General features: G+C 43.4%; 1 protein-coding gene across 4 annotated transcripts; it reads right to left on the bottom strand.

Annotated features, from left to right (window-relative positions):
• Nucleotides 1–496: 496 nt before the first annotated feature.
• On the bottom strand, nt 497–17,200 carry arid1aa (AT-rich interaction domain 1Aa). 4 transcript variants are annotated; one of them, XM_030157356.1, is made up of 20 exons: nt 15,992–16,897; nt 13,394–13,603; nt 12,680–13,279; nt 12,466–12,561; nt 10,965–11,205; nt 9,971–10,060; nt 9,716–9,883; nt 8,856–9,177; nt 8,588–8,733; nt 8,414–8,499; nt 8,084–8,293; nt 7,797–8,001; nt 7,503–7,656; nt 7,172–7,341; nt 6,864–7,056; nt 6,246–6,371; nt 5,605–5,704; nt 4,564–5,410; nt 4,294–4,424; nt 497–3,631 (listed from the first exon to the last, which is right to left on the bottom strand). In XM_030157356.1, exons 1-20 carry the CDS (start codon nt 16,895–16,897, stop codon nt 1,769–1,771), a joined length of 6,864 nt encoding a protein of 2,287 aa, XP_030013216.1. In that variant the 3' UTR covers nt 497–1,768. The 4 variants fall into 4 exon arrangements, with proteins under 4 accessions (XP_030013216.1, XP_030013217.1, XP_030013218.1 ...); XM_030157357.1 differs by having other exon boundaries at nt 1,769–3,631; nt 4,564–5,412; nt 5,610–5,704; nt 15,992–17,200; XM_030157358.1 differs by having other exon boundaries at nt 1,769–3,631; nt 7,172–7,335; nt 15,992–17,200.
• Nucleotides 17,201–19,485: the final 2,285 nt, after the last annotated feature.

Raw genomic sequence — 19,485 nt, 5'->3', positions numbered from 1 at the left:
ACACATAATTTACACCACCCTGGGTTTGTAAGGTATAGGTCAGTGGAATATTTTGAGAGTTGTATCCACTCTGTACTTACGTTGTGTCATGTTGTATAACACTTGAGCTGCCAAGTACGATGCCTTTCTTTTCTCCAGCAGGTGGAGCTCCACACCATCTAATGGAGTGTTGGAAGCTTTTCTCATATGCAGTCTATGATCTCATGCAGGGGGCTGCATTTCATTTTAAATTAAAAACTTAAAAAAAAAAAAAAAGATTTATGCCTATTATTAGTCACCTCATCCTGTAAAATGTTGTATTGGCATAAACCAAGGTCCGCATTTAATGAGCACACTGAAGTGACTTTACATCTACTAAGGCTGAACAGTTTGTCACACTGTTCTGTCATCCATTCAAGTTAGTAATAAAAGTTCATTTGCTTTTGATGCTGTTTTATAGTTAAAACATCTCCAACTTGCAAAATAGTGATTTTTACAGAAGAACGAAACCATCAAACAGCTTACGAAGATTTAATGTACATTTATTCTTACCACGTGGAACATATAGTATAAAGATTTCATACTGAATAAATGATATTCATTGAGCCAAAAAAGGGAAAGGGAGGAATTTACATGTTGTCTTAGCTACATTGTCTGAAATACAAATATGCAGAATCCATGACTGGAGAAAAATTGTCAAATGTGTACTTCATCTAGTTTATTTTTGTTGTACCAGGAGATAACAGGTTTGAGCCGTGTCTGCCATACTATGGAGCTGTGGTGAGACCAGAGGAGTGGGTCTAATCAGTGGGGACTGGAGGTAACGGATCAAACTCATGTCAGCATCCATCCCTCACCAATAACAAGTGTGAGAATAGTGACACAGACAGAGACAGACACAAAGGAAGTGTAATGTACAACATTATATATACACCACAGCAAAGCTGTATTTGAAGTTGAAAACCAGTCCTAAGAGGTGATTTCTTTTCATAAGGGTATTCATACAATCAAGGGATAAGAGGAGGTAAGGGTGTTGTAGGTTCTCGATACTTTGGGGAAGAAAGCCATTTTCTGTTTAACACCAAACTAAAATGACCTCAAAACTCTAGAAGAGCTGCATCATCAGCTTCTGTGTGAAACGTGTTACAGAATGCTTACACTCAAGAGCAGTACGGTACAGAAAATGTCCTACAATCTACTGCACACTGCACAGGCCTCCCCGGTGAAGATGTCTATTGACAGCATTTTATGTCAACTGTCGGGCTGACTGGTGAGAATCCAACTACAGCAACTATAACCAGTAGGCCACTTGTCAGTCTGCTTCACCTCTGAACATCAACCAGTTACAGACTCATTGTACCCTTGAGGGGAGAGCTAGGGCACACTGCGTCTCCCAAACTCACTGTAAACGAGACAGCAACTTTGGTTACAGTTTTTGTTTTTCAGCTATTTATTTATTTATTCATTTATTTATCTGTATTAAAAAGTACTTTTCCCCCAAGTGTAGAATAGTCTCCCCACTATAGTGCTCTGCATCCAGTTGGCATTCATGTTGCAAGTAGTGTCACTTCTTGGGCATTTCTCTGGGTTGTAATCCACCACAGCTCTGCGATTACCCTCCTTGAGCAAGGGCAGCCTGGGGAGGGCTCAGAGTATGGAATTTGAAGGGTTTTCATAAATTAAAAGACAGTTGCTTTCCTTGCCCTGTTACACACTCAAGCCAGGTTACCAGGGAAGAGAGGATGGGGATAAAACCCCCAAAAAGTGGAGCCACGGCTCCCTACAGCTGTCATGACTGGCCGATCAAAAAGAGTACATCACAGATAACATGAGAAACCAGCGAGTTCATTAGAGGGGACACTGAAAGGTCAAGGAGTCGGGACTCATGTAGTGTGAACTCTGAGTGGTTCTCCTCCACCTTGGCTAAGGCGTGCAGAGCCCGGGCAGCTCGCCGCATCATGTCCGGGCTTGTGGGCTCGAAGTGCATCCCCTGTAGGTGTAGTAGAGAGCTCTGGCTCTGCTGAAGCTGTGTGGCTGCCAGACTATCCTCCAGGAAGCCCAGCAAGTTCCCCACACTGCCCTTCTGAACAGCAATTGCTCGTGCTGCTATAGTATCACCCTGGGCCAAGTTTGCCAATAAGACAACCGCCATCTCCCTGCAGACTGCTACTTTCCGATCTCCAATTAGCCGCACCAGGTTCCCATATAGCTTCTCCAGTCGACTAAATGGTGGAGTGGCCAAGATGAGGTCCACGTTGTTGTCTTGGATGCTGAGTTTGCTTAGCGTCTCCAGGACCAGTCTCTGAGGTGACAATGCGCTGTGGTGGCCCATTGTGGGGAATGGGTCCTGAGCCTCCGCTGAGGGGCAGACAGCCCAGTGGAGAAGACCATCCAAGATAGGCAAACAGATGCTCTCTGGGTAGATGGACAGGTCCAGTTGACCTGAGATGTTCGCAAGAGTGACCAGTGTGTTCTCCCTCAGAAGCTCCAAGCAGTCCCACCACCATTCATCCCTTTGGCCCATTCCCTCGTCTGAATCCTCATCTTTTTCATAGGTGAGTGGTGCCTGTTTGCGCTCAGGGTGCCTGTGATGGAGCAGGATCAGGCGTCCCAGTAGCAGTAGTAGCCCTGGATGTTTGGACATCTCGTGGTCATTGCCTGGAACAAAGGAAAGGCTGCGGACAATATTGGAGATACAAATGCAGCGCCGGGCCAATGAATCCTGCCAATTTGCAAGTGCTATGAGTGGCCCTTCATCTTTACTATGAGGCTCGTCCTCTAGGATGGTACCACTTTGCTGTGCCCGGTGGGTTAACCCACTACCCAAGAAAGGATTGGGTCTATTATTCTCTTGATGACCTTTAGTGAGTTTTTCAACCAACTTGGCCACAGAATCGATTTTCTTCTCCTCCTCTGTATTGAGTGGGCTGTTGGTCTTCTCTGAACCAGTTTCTTTCTCTATCTGTTTTGGCCTCTCTTCTTCATCCTGATGCTTTGTCTTCTCTTCTGTTGGCAGACAGTTTTCCCTTATCTCCTCTTCCGGGAGTCGTCTCCTCAGCAAAACTGGGGGCACAGGTATTCTTTCTCGTGGTTCCAAGAAGTCTTTTCGTGGTTCAAAGTGGGTCTGGATGTGTTCTGTTGAGTCTCCACCTCCAGCACTCCAATGAAGTAACCCACTGTCAAACTCTTGCAATTTGCCATGATTATTAGATTGCCCAGCTACAAATGGGTCTTTCTTTCGTACCACCTTTAAGGGAAACTTGTCAAATTTGCTGGCCTGTTTGGGTCTCTCATCGGCAGGTAAAGATTGGGGTAAGCTTGTCTGTTCAGAGGAAGAACCTTTACTCTTCCTGTCCTCATCTTCTACTTTCTCCTCCCGAGAGTCAGAGCATTGCTCTTGGTCTTTCTCCTCTTTCACACGATCTGGACCCTCCGTTTCCTCCTCTTCTTCATCATCCTCATCTTCCTCCTGCTCCATGTCCTCAGCCTGTGGTTCCTCTTCTTCTGTGCTGTCCGAGTCTCGTTTCAAGGCATCAGGATCTAGTAGTGTCCTCTGGCCAGGGTCTCCCACTTCATACTCCCGAAGAATGCCAAAGATTTCAATGAGGCAGCGTCTGAAATACTCAACCACCAGCTCTAGTAGACCAGGTAACTGAGGAAACATAAATACAAAACATTACTACACATGATCACTGTGTACTGCACACTTCCAGAGAAAACCAACAAAACATTTGCTCAGTGTATTTTTCCAGTTAGCCCCACCAATTTAGAGTACCTTGCCATCAGAAATGAAAACATTTAGTGTTTTTTTAAAGCTTTCAAGGCCAGGGCAAAACTATTTCTTAAACAAAGCTAAATCTGTGAACAATGAAATACCTCAAGGTATTCCTGTTCTTAATTTTCAAATACCCATTGTTCATTTATATTTTTTGTACTAGTTGGTTGTCTAGATTTGTTTTCATGTTAGTCTTTTAAAATGTATAAGACAGAATTTGCCTGATCTGTGTTAGTTGTGCTTTTACTCTCTATGCTTGTAGTAGTGCCGTTTCTTAAAAGCCTAATCAAAGACATGGTCTGCTAATTAACTATGCTGCAAGCACTATACATGTTGCATTTATTTAAGTTTATTACATGGCAATGTTAATTTCTCCACTGTGGTGGTCAAGGACAACATTCTAAGGTCTATTCTTTCTGTATCAAAGCTTATTCAACAATAACCTCTCTGTACATTATACCTTACACAACAGTGAAACAAACAAAAACTAAAGAAAATAAAATAATTAACAATCACATAGACATGAAGTTTAGTCTCACCGTGTTGAGGTCAAAAGTGGTGATGCTGCCATCATCATACAGGAGAATGTTGATGGTGTCTAAGGCCCATGTACTCTCAGCTAGTAGACCAGATTTTAATGACATCATAACTCTCCAGGCCTCTGGGGTTCCTAGAAGTTACAGGAAGACACAAAAACACTATTTTTTAACAAGAACCAACCAAAAGTTAAAGATTAATCTACCCAAACTGTCTCTCACAAAGATGTTCAATAACAAATTCCTTTTTAAATGTCTAGTTTATGGTCATACCGATGTCTTTCATGGTGAGTCTCCGCCGTGGTTTCAGGACGGGATGGGTAGCTTCTATAGAGCCTGGGGGAAAAGGCATGTCTCTCCGTATTAAAGGCGACTGCACTGGAGGGGGCACTATGTGAGACGCAGGCACTGGAGGGCCAGCTTTCTGCATCTTCATTACTCCGTGCATATAGGGAGATTTACTTGGTGATGTCCTGCTCTCCAAGGGGCGGGGCATGGAGGCTGGGCTAGACACCTGTGGAATGTGGTTCTGCACTCCCTGAGGGGGCTGGTAGTTGGACTGTACGGAACGAGGCATAGGCTGGCCAGGCCCTCCTGGACCGTAGGGAGGCTGTCGTGGACCCATCTGTCCTCCCCACTGGCTGTCATGATTCATGCGCTGTTCTGACGGCATCATCTCCTCTGACCGGTTCATCCCAGGGTAAGTGTGACCCTGTGGTGGACCCCCAGGACCACCCTGCCGGCTGGGGTAGTTCTGATAGTTCATGTCTCGCGGTCCCTGCCACATGCCTCCTTGAGGACCCTCAGGGCCTGACTGCATCATCTGAGGGGGCATACTGGGCTGAGCATTTGGCCCTGTTGCTCCCTGCATACGTTCGCGACCAAAGGGAAAGGGAAACTGATTGCCTGGACCAGGTGGACGGCGATCAGAGCCAGGGAAAGGCCCACTGCCACCGTACTGATTGTACGACTCCTGCTGTCCTGAAGAGGGTGCAGAGGAGCCTCCTTGCTGTTGCTGCTGTTGCTGTGGTGGCTGTTGTCCACCGGGGAAGGGCGTATTGTACTCTGCTTCATGACGCTTTGCTGGAGGATAACCACCTTCCACAGGACGCTTGTAACTCTACAAATACACAGAAAGAAATAATTTAACATTTCACTAAGAATTACAAGAATTCATAAAATTCTCTACTTATCTAAAATAAGATCTCTGTAAGTCATAGTAAAATAAAAACTGAAATAGTGAAATGACTGATATTGCCATATTCCACTGTATTTAGATTAAAGAACATGACTGTTTAATGCAGATGAATTTACCTGTTGTTGTTGTTGTGGATACATTCCTGGCTGCTGATTTGGGTAAGAGCCAGTAGGGGGCGTTCCCTGTCCAGGATACTGATTACCATAGGAATCATGCCTGCAAACATCATGCCTCATCAGTTTGACCACTTAAGTATTATGAATGTCTCATTCATTTAAATCACAAATATATTACATACATGCAGTCAGACACACAATCAGCACTGTGGCTTAGTGTAAAGAATTTACAACATTAAACCGCTATGTAATAATTAATTGAGTAATCATGTGATTTCTATGCAAACTTCACCACATCCACTGTAACAGTTTTCAACTACAGTTGAGAAGCTGTGAATGTAGGGTGAACTTGAAATAATTATCTGAAATACAAGACTAACGACAACACAACTGATCCACATTGATCCATCAATATCAAAGAGAGACAAATGAATTAACTAAGTACAGTTTTGTATTCACCTTTTCATTCAGTCATTCAATTTCTGAGGATTTTTAGGATCAGATATTTTAAATAAATTTTCCTATTTTACAAAGGAATCCTCAAGACAAGGATTCACAATAACAAAAACTTGTTCTTAAATGGATGTTCAGTTTCCAGTGACAGTAGATTAAACCTCAGGAACCTTGCTAAGTGAACTGACCGTGGCTGCTGTGGTGGGAAGCGATTTGGCGAATACATCCCCGTGTCGGCATTGGCAGGCATCATAGGGTTTGGCTGAGGAGCACCGGATCCCATGTTGCCCTCTGGGCCCATTCCTTGCTCCGATCTGGCAAATCAGGAAAAAACAGAGATATATTTATCATTTGTTGCAAACACAGAAATTAAACCTGTGCTAGGACAAAAACAATGATTTCACAACTTCCATAGGAATAACAGAGTGGACAATTGATGACAGATTTTTTCAGTGTAGTCAACATCTGGTGTATGAACCCTATTTCATGATTAAAATACACAAAATAACTCACAAAGACATGACTTAAACAAAAATACGTACCAGTTCAACTGTATTTAGCTTCTGAAAACTGATGCCATGTATTTAATTACGTTTTCATCACAAAACCTTGACATTACATATTATAAATACCCTTCAGCAGATGTAAATAAGCAGCACTGATTGTATCAGGAATTGAATCAATTTCTGAAGTGTTTTAGAAGAAACATGTTTTGTAGAAACATGGGTTTGCACCATTAAGTTGCTAGTCAGGACACATTTAATATTTGTAGCAGTGTTAAGTGACTTTGGAAATCCCTGTCTTACCTCCTGTCATAGCCTGGTCCATAAGGATACTGCTGTCTGGGCCCCATTGGCATCGAGCCCATGGCCCCTGGCGGTCCTCTGTTGAATGGAGGCTGCTGCTGTGTCTGTGGTGGTTGTTGTTGTGGTTGCTGCTGCTGCTGGTCACCAACTCCACTGTTTGGGCCCTGATTAGCTGGTAGAAACTGCTCCCCAACTGAAAATGCATGCAGAAATAACCTTATAAGCGATAATATGAACACACTGTGACTCAAATTGCTATTTAGTGGTAATAGAAAGAAGAAAAGATAAGGGATTCAGCTCCTGTTCACCTTTGCGCATGTTACTGAAGGGGTCCTTGTTGGGTTCATAACTTCCCATACGCCCTTGCATGTCTGGGGTGTTCATGCCAGACTGATAAGCAGAGTTGGGGGTCATGTTCCTCCGAGGGAAAGCGGGGTCATTACCTTCAGAAAAGGGGTCTTGCAAGTTAACACTGCTCCTAGAACAGAAGCGAAGACAAGGGGGAGGGGTGGATATTAAGAGACAAGAGGGAGAGGTGGCAGAAGAATAGGCAAAAAGAAATTAGTTTCTGTTATATTTTTTCAAAACTAAATCAAATGATAAATGACTACTGGTCAAGCTTGCATAGATGAGACTCACCTGGCCCCAGGGGGCATTGGGGGGATCTGTGAGTGAGGAGTGGAGGCTGGGGTGGGAGGTTTTAGGTCTCCCCCCTCAGCCATTGAGCTGCTGGTGGACTGGGGTGTCTGAGGACCCTGCAGAGACCCTGACCCAGCTGTGGAGCAGAGGGACGCTTTCATTGAAATAAAGAGAGGAGCAGACAGACACGATACATGATTTTAATGACAATCAAGGCAAACAAGGAAAAGTTATGCATTTTCTATATGAATTGGAGCACAATATTTCAAATTACAGCAGGTGTGAGGCACTAACCTGGTGAGGGTGGCTGGACTTTAGCAGCTTGATTCTTTTTGTTGTCTGAAAAAATCTCAGGAGGGGGGTCCTCACCACGCTCAATTTTGCACTCAAAGGCATAAAGACACTGGATGTACTGTTTCTTCAAAGAACTGGCAGCACTGCTAGATGTGCCCACATTCAGGGAAGTAGCCAGATCACGCCATTTCTTATTCTTATTGACCTGAAGACAGAGTGTAAGTACATTTCAAGAAACAAATTTAACATGAAATTCAGCAGAAGGCTATACTGAACGCTGTATTCACCTGTGTCATGCCTCCAATCTCCTTGACTGACATGTACAGCCGAAAGAGGTCGAGTGGTTTGCGTCCTACAGCTGGGAGGTTGGTCATGCCCATGGCTTTCTCTTCAATGAAGGCCAAATAACGGTCCACCCACATCTTCCTGTCTGGCTCTGGTCCTAACTCATACAGCCGTGTTATCTTTTCACTGGTTGTAGTTGATGAATTTGACTTCTGTTTCATACAAGAGAAATGAGGAACAAACTTCCAAAATAAACATACTGGACATTGTAGTCATTAAATGAAGACATAGGCATTTTAAATAAAGGTAATACAACATAGCAGACAGGTTACCTTCGATTTGGGCTCTGGTTTTGACGTTACAGTCCCATCCACTTTGTTATTCATTTTATTGTTCATCTCTGGACTTGGGGCCATGCCTAATAATAGTAGTACAAAGAGAATTAGAATTGAAACAAATTTTCCACATTAAAAAAGGTGCATTGCAACCATGTATGTGCAACTTACCACTTGAATTATTAGCCATGTTTGGCCCCATTGGATAAGGGGATCCACCTTGAGTGTTCATCATTCCAGGCATGTTGTTCATAGGAGGACCATAGGGCGGACCGGAGCTCATCATGCCCGGAGACATGTTGGGATAACCCGGCATTCTGGATGGAAAATTGGTCATAATAAGAATTTAGTGTACACCTTAGTCACAAAGTACTGTGTGGCTATCTAGTTTAATGTGAGAAACCTAATTTACTAAAAGAAGAATCCACTGTAAACAAACCTGTTGTGCATGGCGTTAGAGGCGGGGTGCTGCATAACTGAAGGGTCCTGGGGCTTTCTGTTCATGCCTGGAGGAGGACACATCCCTGAGCCTACCTGGGGTGGCATGTTGCCCATATTTGGAGGCATGTTGGGGCCCATGTTTGGACCCATATTGGGGCCATATGGACGTGCCCCCATTTGATTTGGAGGCATCCTTCCAGGAGGCATGCCAGCATATGGTGGCCCCCCACCTTGTCCTGCCATGGGGTTCATTGGACCCATACCTGGTCCAGGGTAGTTAGCATTAGGCATATTGCCATATCCAGGTTGCCGTGGATAACCTTAAAATGACAATACAAAGGTATATTTAAGTTAAACAAATCACTAACTATAAGCTGGTCTGTGGAGAAAAAAAATACATCACTGCAACACCTAAAACTTTATTTGTATTAAATATAACTGCTAAGTTAAGTTGTTGATTGTAATCTTTTATTATAGAGCTATGTGAGGCAGACTTTTCCCCCAGTGTGCTAGCAGTGAAAGCTATGCACCCTGAGCAACAAGCCTTCGTCACAGTCTCGGCTCTACTGACAGGAGGCTCTGCTACGTCAGCTGACTCTCTGCTACACAGCTATAAATAGCCGCAACAGAGTCAGAGGGAGGGACCAGCGATAGCATGGTATTCCTATGAGGCCAGGAGATATCTTCCATAAGTTTATCTAAAGGGAAATATTTGTAAACTGGGAAAACTAAATAAAGCATCCATCATGGAATAAACGAAATTTAAGATCATGAACATTTGCTTATATTCTTCTGTATTTCAATCTTTTCACATCAGTAGAACTTCATTTTAAACTGGGCCAGTGTAAAAATACACACCTTGGGGGCCATACTGTCCTCCCTGTTGTCCGTAGCCCATTGAATTGTTTTGCTGATATGGACCCATACTAGGATGCATCTGTCCACCCGAGGACTGGCGTGGTGACAGAGCAGAAGCTGACTGAGGGGAGCCATAGGGGGGCATCTGAGGGTTTCTCTGCATAAAAGCTAATACAGGACACAAGAGACAGTGATGAGACTCAAATACAGAGAAAACTCTGTATGTAAAAACTTAACACTTCGACTGCAGTGTACCTCTGTCCTGGGCCATGGGAGATGGGCTCATTCCAGGGTGTAAGCTCCCATCTGACTGCACACTTGATGGTCTAGGAGGCATCTGGGTACCTGAACAGTAGAATTCAAATTAAATTAGTGTGAGCTAGAGATAAAGACAAAGGTACCAGAGTGTTACAAGTTTAAAAAAAATAATAATAATAATTTTCAAATGTGCGTGCCTTAAATTCTCCTCAATATAAGCGGAGTTTCTTGCCTCCCAGACAATGATTTAAAAAAGACAATTACATAGCCAACATAGAAACTAACAGAGTACTGACTTCTCTTTTTAGACACAGAAAGTACACTGTGGTTATAACATCACAAAATCTAAAATATTTTGAGTGGATGTACTCTAGTTCATTGGAAAGTAGAAATTATTATTTACAACACCTTTTTCCTACACTGAAAAATTAGTTCATTTACTAATACTGGACACTGAAGAATGGACAAAAACATGCCATGTCCTACTTTAACACACCTTTAAATTAATTTTTAAAAAAAACTTTCATGACAATTTGAGGAATTAATTTACACCAACAAGAAAATCAGCGCATAGATATTGTGATACGTGGTATTTGATTAGACTTGTATACAAATGTGTTGTATAAATAGGCACGTAAACATGCTGTGTGACTGGGGAACATCTTTGATGCTACAGCTGAGGTAAAGAGTGGAGTAACCATAAAAGAAAAACTAAGCGAGGTTAAATAATAAGATATTGAGTATACACAACTGTCCATGTGCTTTCTGATTAAATTATTATTTTTCAGAAATATAAATAAATTCATCAGAGAAGTGGGAATTCCATTTTTTTCCTTGAACTGCAAAAGCAACACAAAAAAGCTGTGATGACCAAAAGCAGAAAACATAATCTGGCACTCATCAATCAACAAAATAAGTCTACATAAATGCATCAATATCATGATTTATAAGTGTCATATGTTTCAATTTAGCATGTGAGTGACTGCCCCACCTGGCATGTTGGCAGGGGACAGCGGCCCTGTGCGAGGCGTGCTAGCACTAGCAGGGGAACCAGCTGGGGATGGTGAAGGCCCTCGGATACCCGGCAGATGGGGAGAGGTGTGAGGGGAGAAGGGAGACTGTGCCGGGTTGCTCTGCTCTCCCTGGCTGCTTGACACACCTGAAGTGCTCACACCAGGACTGAGGGCACCCTCTGTACCTGTAGGCAGGTCATCAATAGATCCTGACAGGTCCTGAAAATACATTCAAGAGAGAAGTTATAAGAAAAGAAATAATGGGGGGAAAGAAATTTGTAATAGATTTAGCAGTTGAGCACTGAGATTTTCTGTTGTGGTTTTTGACACATTCTGTGTACATTTTTTTTTACTTTTACACTACTAATCACTACCTACTATAGTGCTGTTATCGTTTACTTTATATAGAAACTGTAGTGTTTGTAAGTTGCAGTTCCTTCTGTTGTTTGGATGAAAGTGGCACACATATCTACACACAAACACACAAAGACCCAGAGGCCTTATCTTTTTCAAAGAAAAATGAATTGCACATTAATGCTGGAGTTGTCATGGTTACCAAGGTTTGTAGGACGCAAGCTGAGTCAGCGGTTAGAGGCAGCCTTGCAATGTGATTTCAACACACAATCTGCCTTATATTCATCTCTATTACTACATTTAAATGGCATCTTTTCAACAAGTACCAGCCTTAATGCTGTCTAACAACTATTAATGTGCAGCAGCAAGTTTCGTCCTTAATCATAAATACACTAAAATCACAACAGCCAATATAGAAGCAAACAGACAAATTAAATTTTTTGATTGCAAGTAGTTTCAAGGCATTTCCAGTTAATGAATCTTAAATCATAATGCTAAGTAGTTTATCTATAATTTAACCCTTTCATGCATACTGGTCACTACAGTGGACAGCTATTCTATAGCTGTTCTCTTGTATATTCATGGATTTTGTTGTTGTTGGGTTTTTTTTTTTACACATATCTTGAATTTTAAGACACTACACATCTTTTCTGACATGAATTGGTAACATTATGTAGATCTCTCCTGAGCATAAACCCCCAGAATCACAAGCCCTCCCCATAGTTTTCATACAATTTATTACTAAATTCATGTTTCTGTGCATCAAAAATTAAACATGTGGTGTCCAGCTGAGTGGACATTTTTGCAACTTGATGAAAAATAGGTTCATAAGAATTTTTTTTTATTATTATTTTTTTTATGTATTTTTAAATGTTTTTAAAATTATTTTTATTTTATTTTATCTTAATTTATTTTTCAGAAGAATTTTTTCAATCACATTGTTTTTTTCATGCCTAAAGAGGAATAAAAACACTCAGGAAAAAAAATTTGATTGAGGTTCTCATAATTGGTGCATGAAAGGGTTAATAACAAAAGATACAGTATAGAGTAGTGCAATGTGAGTTTAAATGTGGACTTGTAAAAGGCTATTGCCGTTTCAGGAGTAATATAAGGAGGATAACGTACTGGAAGGCTTGAGGGGCGGCCTTGACTGTCATCTGTGCCAGATTTAGTTTGAGTGGATGGAGGGACATTGGACTGAAAGGAGTCCTGGGATACTTCCTAAAACACGATAAAAAATATAATTAAGTGCACCACCAACAAAACTGGAAACATAACATAGAAAAAGATGATTAAGTATGATATAAAAAAAAAAAAGATCCCAAACTGAGGGCAGCACCTGCTGCTGTGGAGGAGGAAAGCGCTGATAAGGTGACTGTTGTGCTTGCTGTTGCTGCTGTGGGTTCTGGGGGTATGCTGCAGGCTGGCCCTGTGGGTGTTGGCTGTGTCCCGGTGGCTGCTGTGGAGGCTGAGACTGTGTCTGCTGCGAGGAGGGGGGCTGAGGCCCCTGTGAGGATCCAGGGTAGTTGGACTGGCCTTGTGATCCAGGGGGAGCCTGGGAACTTGGCTGCTGCTGGGTTTGACCAGGAGGACCCTGCTGCTGGGCATAGGGAGACTGGCCAGACTGTGGGGCTGAAGCTTGGGAGTAAGGTGGCTGAGACTGTGATGGCCCTTGGGGTGGGCCTGGCAGTGGCCCCTGTGACTGTGGGGGCATGTGGGGCTGCTGATAGGGTGGTCCTCCTTGTGTGTGAGGGCCAGATGTTGGTGGAGGGTGCGGCTGCCCTGGATAAGTTGCCTGGCCACCTGGTTGTCCTGGAGGGGGCTGGGAGTAAGGGGTTTGTTGCTGGCTCGGGTGAGGACCCTGGCCAGGCTGGCCGTAATAAGGTGCCTGGCCCTGAGAGCCATAGCCTCCTGGTCCCTGCTGTCCATAGGATCCCATCTAAACCAGGACATGGAAATAAATCAGACTTTAAAACACCACTGAAGAAAACACTTAGACCAAAAGAAGACAAAACACGATATTTTTCTAGTTTAATTAATTTGCATATAATACCTGGGAACCATACGGCATGCCTCCCATGCCTCCAGGAGTACGTCCCATTGGGTATCGTTGGGGGCCTGGAGGGCCATAACCCTGGCCGGGGTAACCAGGCCCTTGCTGTGGGCCCGTAGGAGGCCCTTGCTGTGATTGCTGACCATATGGACTGGCCGCTCCGTATGGTTGACCTCTCATCTTTGCCATTGGGTCCATAGGACCAGGTGGCTGAACACAAGAAGAAGATATAAAAATGAAAATATATTAAAACAACCCCAGAGCATAAATGTACCAAAACATAGTGCTGCTAACTGTTACAGCATTTCTCAAAATCTATAAAATGCCTGGCTGCAGTGTTCAACTTTCACTTAAGTGCAAGGGTGAAAATAACCATTGGTGAATGAAGAAATTTCCCACGGTCATTACCCTGATTTTTTTCACCTCACTTTGCCATAGTTTCGGAAGTCAACAGAGCTATATATATCTACTTTCGAATGGAGGGCAGTCTGCCCAATCTTAAACATATCCCAGCTGTGCTCCTGTTTTGAGTCTGGTCCAAGTAGCTTTTTTTTCCCCCAGAGAAGGCTGTTTGGCTCTGGATGAATGACACCAGAAATGAAGGAAGTACTTTCACAACAGCCAGAGAGAGTGAAAAAGTACAAGATCATTTCTCTATAATCCAGTCATTTGGGAGCATATAGCTATTCTTCAAGTACCTTGCTCTTCAGCCAACTTCTTCACTGTGTTAGTGAATTACATTTAGAGTCAGCTCATTCCCTAATTGTCCAACACCCACATTTAAATAATTTCTAAAACAAAAAGAAGAACATACACTGGGAAAACTCCAGTGATCACCTTTATAATACTAGAGAATTCCCTGATGGGTACTTGACTTAGAAGCGCCTTCTCAGCTTAACAACAGCCCCTCTACAAAGAGTATGCAAAATGCCTTACGTGACATTTTGCAGATCCAAGATAATGAAGTGAAATAAATAAGTGCAGCACATGGCTAATCTGCATAAGACAGAGAGGAAACTCCCTTGGCAGTGAGAGATGGTGGACTGCCTTCTGATTGGTTTGGGGGGAGGATTGGGGGGAATTCTTTGCAGTCACACAGTCAAACTTGTGTGGCATGCCAGACACAGCAGCAACACATACACACTTCCTCACAGGCAGGGCACCAGTTTGCCTTTTGCTACTGCGCTGCATGGTACAATACGGAAAACAAAGATGATTATTAGCCTTTAATTTGTTTATCCATGTACCATCAGGGATGACAAATAAGGTGGCATGTGAATTGATCATAAGAAAACTAATAAGATGACACACATTGTAACAGAGTACAATATTGTAAACTGTTAATTACTGTGGTTATGCATTTTAGTTGGATTACAGAAAATAAATGAGGCTGTAAGCAGCTTTTACAAAACAGACTGTGCATGTCTTAGGAGTACATTTACATCCATCAAGCTATACTTATGTGATGTGCCAGATTGTGGTAACATCATAAAAATAATGCACATGGAGCCCACATCTTATTTTTCTACTAAAGGGAGATATTGATCATGAAAAGCATATAGATGTACTATACATCTTCCAGGTTAACCGTTGCTCTATCACATTTTTAAATGGAAGGGGAAAGGCAGATCATAGAAAAGAGTAGTATCTGTGGCGACCCTGTGATGAGTTAATGCGGTGTGCAACTGTTGTGTTATCAGCAACTGTTGCCTTGCATCACATGTAATTATAAATGGCCATGAGCAGCGGATGAGGAGCCAATCAGATTTCAGCTAGCATGTCAACCCAAGACCAACTATCTCCTGGCTTTGACAGCAGGATTTTACCTCCACAATTCAAATCCCAGTGCAAACTGCAATCTGCAGGCTGCAGTCACTCACTCATATGGCCGAGCTGACTGTTTACAAGCAGCGGGCACACTAAGAAAAGCAGCTTTAAAGCGCGGGGATACACTTTAATCAATACAAGACTAAAATGCTGTTAATTACATACTTTAAATGACATTTAAGCAATTCAAGATAGACATACACAAACCACTTAATTAAGCGTGAGAAGCTGATTCGCCATGCAACACATTCCTTCCATCATTGCCACCAAATTATAGCTTCCCGGACAAGAAAATGATACGAATGTAAATGTAAACGATAAATATCCAAGAATTATGTGTACGAACATGTCGCACTTTATGTATTCTCACACTGTGGCTCCATATTTAACAAAAAACACTAGTTATTCTGCGTGTTATTCGCGTAGGAAAGCAACCGGAGAAAAAACGAGCCGTTGCTGTTCGCAGTGCATTTTCGCCCCTTTTCAAAGTCGGGCCTTCTCGGCTCCCTGAAGGTCCTTACATCGTTTCAACAACTTATACCTTCCTCAAGCGACGCTACCGTGTAACTAAATACCCTCGCAAATACGCTGAAAGAACAATTATTTAATGGTTTGTTATAAAGGAAAAAAAACACACACGAGAGGCAGCCATTTTAGAGTCTTTGCGAACTAGTATCAGACAATGGCTGGCCTGCTACGTTGAGAACTAGCTAGGAGGAGGGAAGGAGACGTAAAAACCCACATCATGTTCCTGTTCAAGTGTGATTTTACCTGGTTTCTACCTAGCGGCTGCCCGGCACTTCCCGGGCTCATAGGCGACGGGTGATGGCTTCTTTGTTGCCAACCCGGAGTGCTCCCTCCATACTGACCGCTACTGCCCATGTCTGCTGGTCCCTTACTAGCTCCTTCTTGGCTACTGTAGTCGCTAGAGGGATAGTTTGGATATCCCCGTGTCGGGCTGGGTGAGGTCAGGAGCTTGTTAAGAGTCGGTGTGGATGTAGGTTGAGGGTTTCCAATGTTATATCTCTGGTTACTATAAGATCCAGCCATCGCCGTGGGTCCTCCCGCTGGTGGCTGCTGCTTAGCTGGCTGTCCCCCAGCTGTCGGCGCCTGGGTACTGCGAGGGGAGTTCATGGCGTAAGCTTGGCCGGGATAAGGAGTCCTGTTCGGGAATGGGTTGTAATTATTAAACTGGTGGTTCGAAAAGCCATGGTCGTGTGAATTAGGTTGATATGGGTCCATCATGTTGCTCGGCTGTACGACCGGACCCGCAGCAGCTGCCATGCCAGGGCTTTGTTGTCCGCCATGTTGATGAAAAGGGGCCCGACCGTAGTGCTGACTGTATCCGTACGAAGGTGGCGGAAAAGCGGGGCCGTGGTGATGCACCAAACCTGGATGGTTATTTCCCTCCGGTCCGACGGAGTCATTCTGGTTATTATTGTTAGCCCTGGGCGGGTTCCCATTCCCGTTCTTCATCTCAGGTTCCCCTCCTCCCCCTGCATTTCCACCGTCGGCCCCGTCCTGCAGATCCCCCCGGCCCGGCGATCCGCTGTCCAACCCCGGCTGCTTTTTGTCTGACTGCTTCTCCCCCGGTAACGACTCCTCCTTGGGGTCTCGATCCGGCTTTTTGAGTTCGGAAGGCGGGCTAGTGTTAAGAGTGGCGACCTGAGCGGCCATGATATACCCCCCCACCTCTCTCTCCCTCTCTCGGCGAGTCAGTCACAATCAAAAGCTAGCATTGAATATAAATAATTGTTTATAACCATTTATCCTTGTGCCGATTCATTCCCACCCCTTACACCGGACCGAATCCGGCTGCCATCCCCCCGGTTCCGGTTCCGTAAACGGGTTAGAGATCTGGTGGAAGCTCCATACAATGCGTAAAAAAGCGACAGAAATTGTTGTGGGAGTTGTGTTACTGAGCCCGGGTAGAGGCAGGGAGCGAACCCAACCAACACGAGGCTCCGCTACATACAGCCATTTTACTGAGCCGCACGGATGGATGCAAAACACGTGCCGGAGCCCCTTCAATGCGGACTGGACTTTTTGTCTTACAACCTCACATTGTCTTTTTTTTTCTCCCCACAGTAGATGCAATATTTTCTCTACATGATTGGAGTAATGTTATTACTGCGTTAGTAACATATAAAACACACTTAATATACGATTACAAAAGTAGACATTAATAATAATAACAACAGCTTTAAATAGTAAAAGGAACATTTTGTAACTGATGAGTGTTGAGGGGGGAAAAAATTACAGGTGAAATGTGTGATTTTCATAAGTATGTATGTGTACGTAAATGCAGCATAGATGTAATTTAAAGGAATGGTGCAAAAAAAACAAAACTATTTTTATAGTTAATTTATCTTGCATTTCACACAGTTTCAGCCCCACTTTAAAGAGTATTAATAGTCACTCATACACATTCATTAACCTTACTTATTATTAAACTACTACATATATTTAGTACGGTTATTGTTTTTTTGTATTTGTTTTTTTGTTATTTTCCACCAGTGATTCTGAGTGGTATTTAGGCAAGCAAAGGCAACACACAGGTTTTTTCCAGAGCAGAAGGAGGAAGCCTTGCAGCAAACGAGACTACCAATGCACATTCCCTCTTCTTCCCTCCCCTGCCTGCTCTCTTCTACCACCCCCTCTCCTCTCCTCTCTCCTCTCTGTCTGTCTCTCACTCTAGCAGAAACACTCCTCTGCTGAGTGTGGGGGGATGGGCGCAGGCTCCAGCACACTCTCACCCTACAACATTCAACTACACTGCACACACTCACAGACACACTCACACACACACTCACTCACACACACACACACACACACACACACACATACACACACACAAAGCCCCAGACCTTATCTAGCAGACAGAGGATGCGTGAACAGTTTTAAAGTCTCACAACAATTCGAAAAATGGAGCGTTTGTTCCTTTCTTTTCAGTCAAATGAAGCAGACATTTTTTTGGCATCCACAAAATGCTCAAGGGTGTGTGTTGTGCACAGCACTGAGCAGGGGTGGATGATAATGAGAAGTGTGTACGTGTGTTTGTGCGTGCGTGCGCGTGCGTGTGCGCAAGGCGGACTTAGTTACTCTTGTTGTTAAAATGACTAAAATACGACTGGATGGAATGATTCGTGAGTTGGTTGTTAGTGGCTCGATTGTGTGTTGATCGCAATTCTGAATTTGTGTGTAACTAGGACAAGACTGTCTTTCGGTTTCTTTTCTCACTCGACACACATACACACACAAACTGTCTCTCTCGCTCTCTCTCTCTCACACACACACACTGCCTACCTCTAGGGGGCTTATAGGAGGGAAAAAAAGGCAGGAAGTACCAGTGAGAAGGCATACTTGATCACATGTACAAACATCGGAACACAATTTAACATTCCGCCTGACACACCCCCTAATGCACGGGGAGCATAAGGGTTTCCAGGCGAGATCCAAAGATGAACACGTATAATTTCGCAGCCATATGATACCACACAGGGTTAACGTGATTTCCCACATCAGTGTGAGCTCGCAAAGTGGATCACGCTTTTATTTTCGTCTGACTACATGAGATCTGCACGCACGCACACCAAAGCCTCATGTTAACTGAGACTTTATGCTTTATTACTTTGGTTTTTACTGCAAATATGCACCGTATATTTGCATTGGGATTCATGTAGGAGAAACTGCACTATAATCAGCAGCTGATAAAACAAAACTCCAAGTGAAAGCAGAGTTTTTGCTGCTTTTATAAAGACAGAGGGTCTTCCATCCTAGAGACCAGACACAGGGCCAGTTGTGCAGAAACACAGATTTAATGTGGCTTCCTCTCCCCGCCTGACTTAATTTTTCTGCTTTGGCTGTTCGTAAAAGTCGGAGCGGGTTTCTGTGGATCCGGGCAGAGGATTTGCAATCACATGTGCCATCTGCTGGGCACAGACAGAGCCGACGTGCAGGAGATTCACGCTTTGACAAAGTCATTACCACCTCTGTGTTGTGTTTGACTCACCTCGCTTCTTTAGCAAATGACTTTCAAGACACTGTCTAAGCAGTTCTTTTTGCTTCATTTTTTTCATTTATCCATTTTTTACTTTAAACTGTTCTTGTTGTAGTAGATTTATTTTTCTTATTTTAATTGCCTTATTTTTTCCCCACAGAATTTCCTATTATTACCAGCTGTTCTTCAAGCTTCATTGTTAAAATCAGCTGCCTTTTCTCCCTGAGCCATATTATAAATCTGACCTTTACCTCAGTGTATTCTA

The sequence above is a fragment of the Sphaeramia orbicularis genome, chromosome 16, assembly GCF_902148855.1.
Source record: "Sphaeramia orbicularis chromosome 16, fSphaOr1.1, whole genome shotgun sequence".
Lineage (NCBI taxonomy): Eukaryota > Metazoa > Chordata > Actinopteri > Kurtiformes > Apogonidae > Sphaeramia > Sphaeramia orbicularis.
The sequence above is the reverse complement of the archived record's forward strand: the minus strand, read 5'-3'. Positions and strand labels throughout refer to the sequence as shown.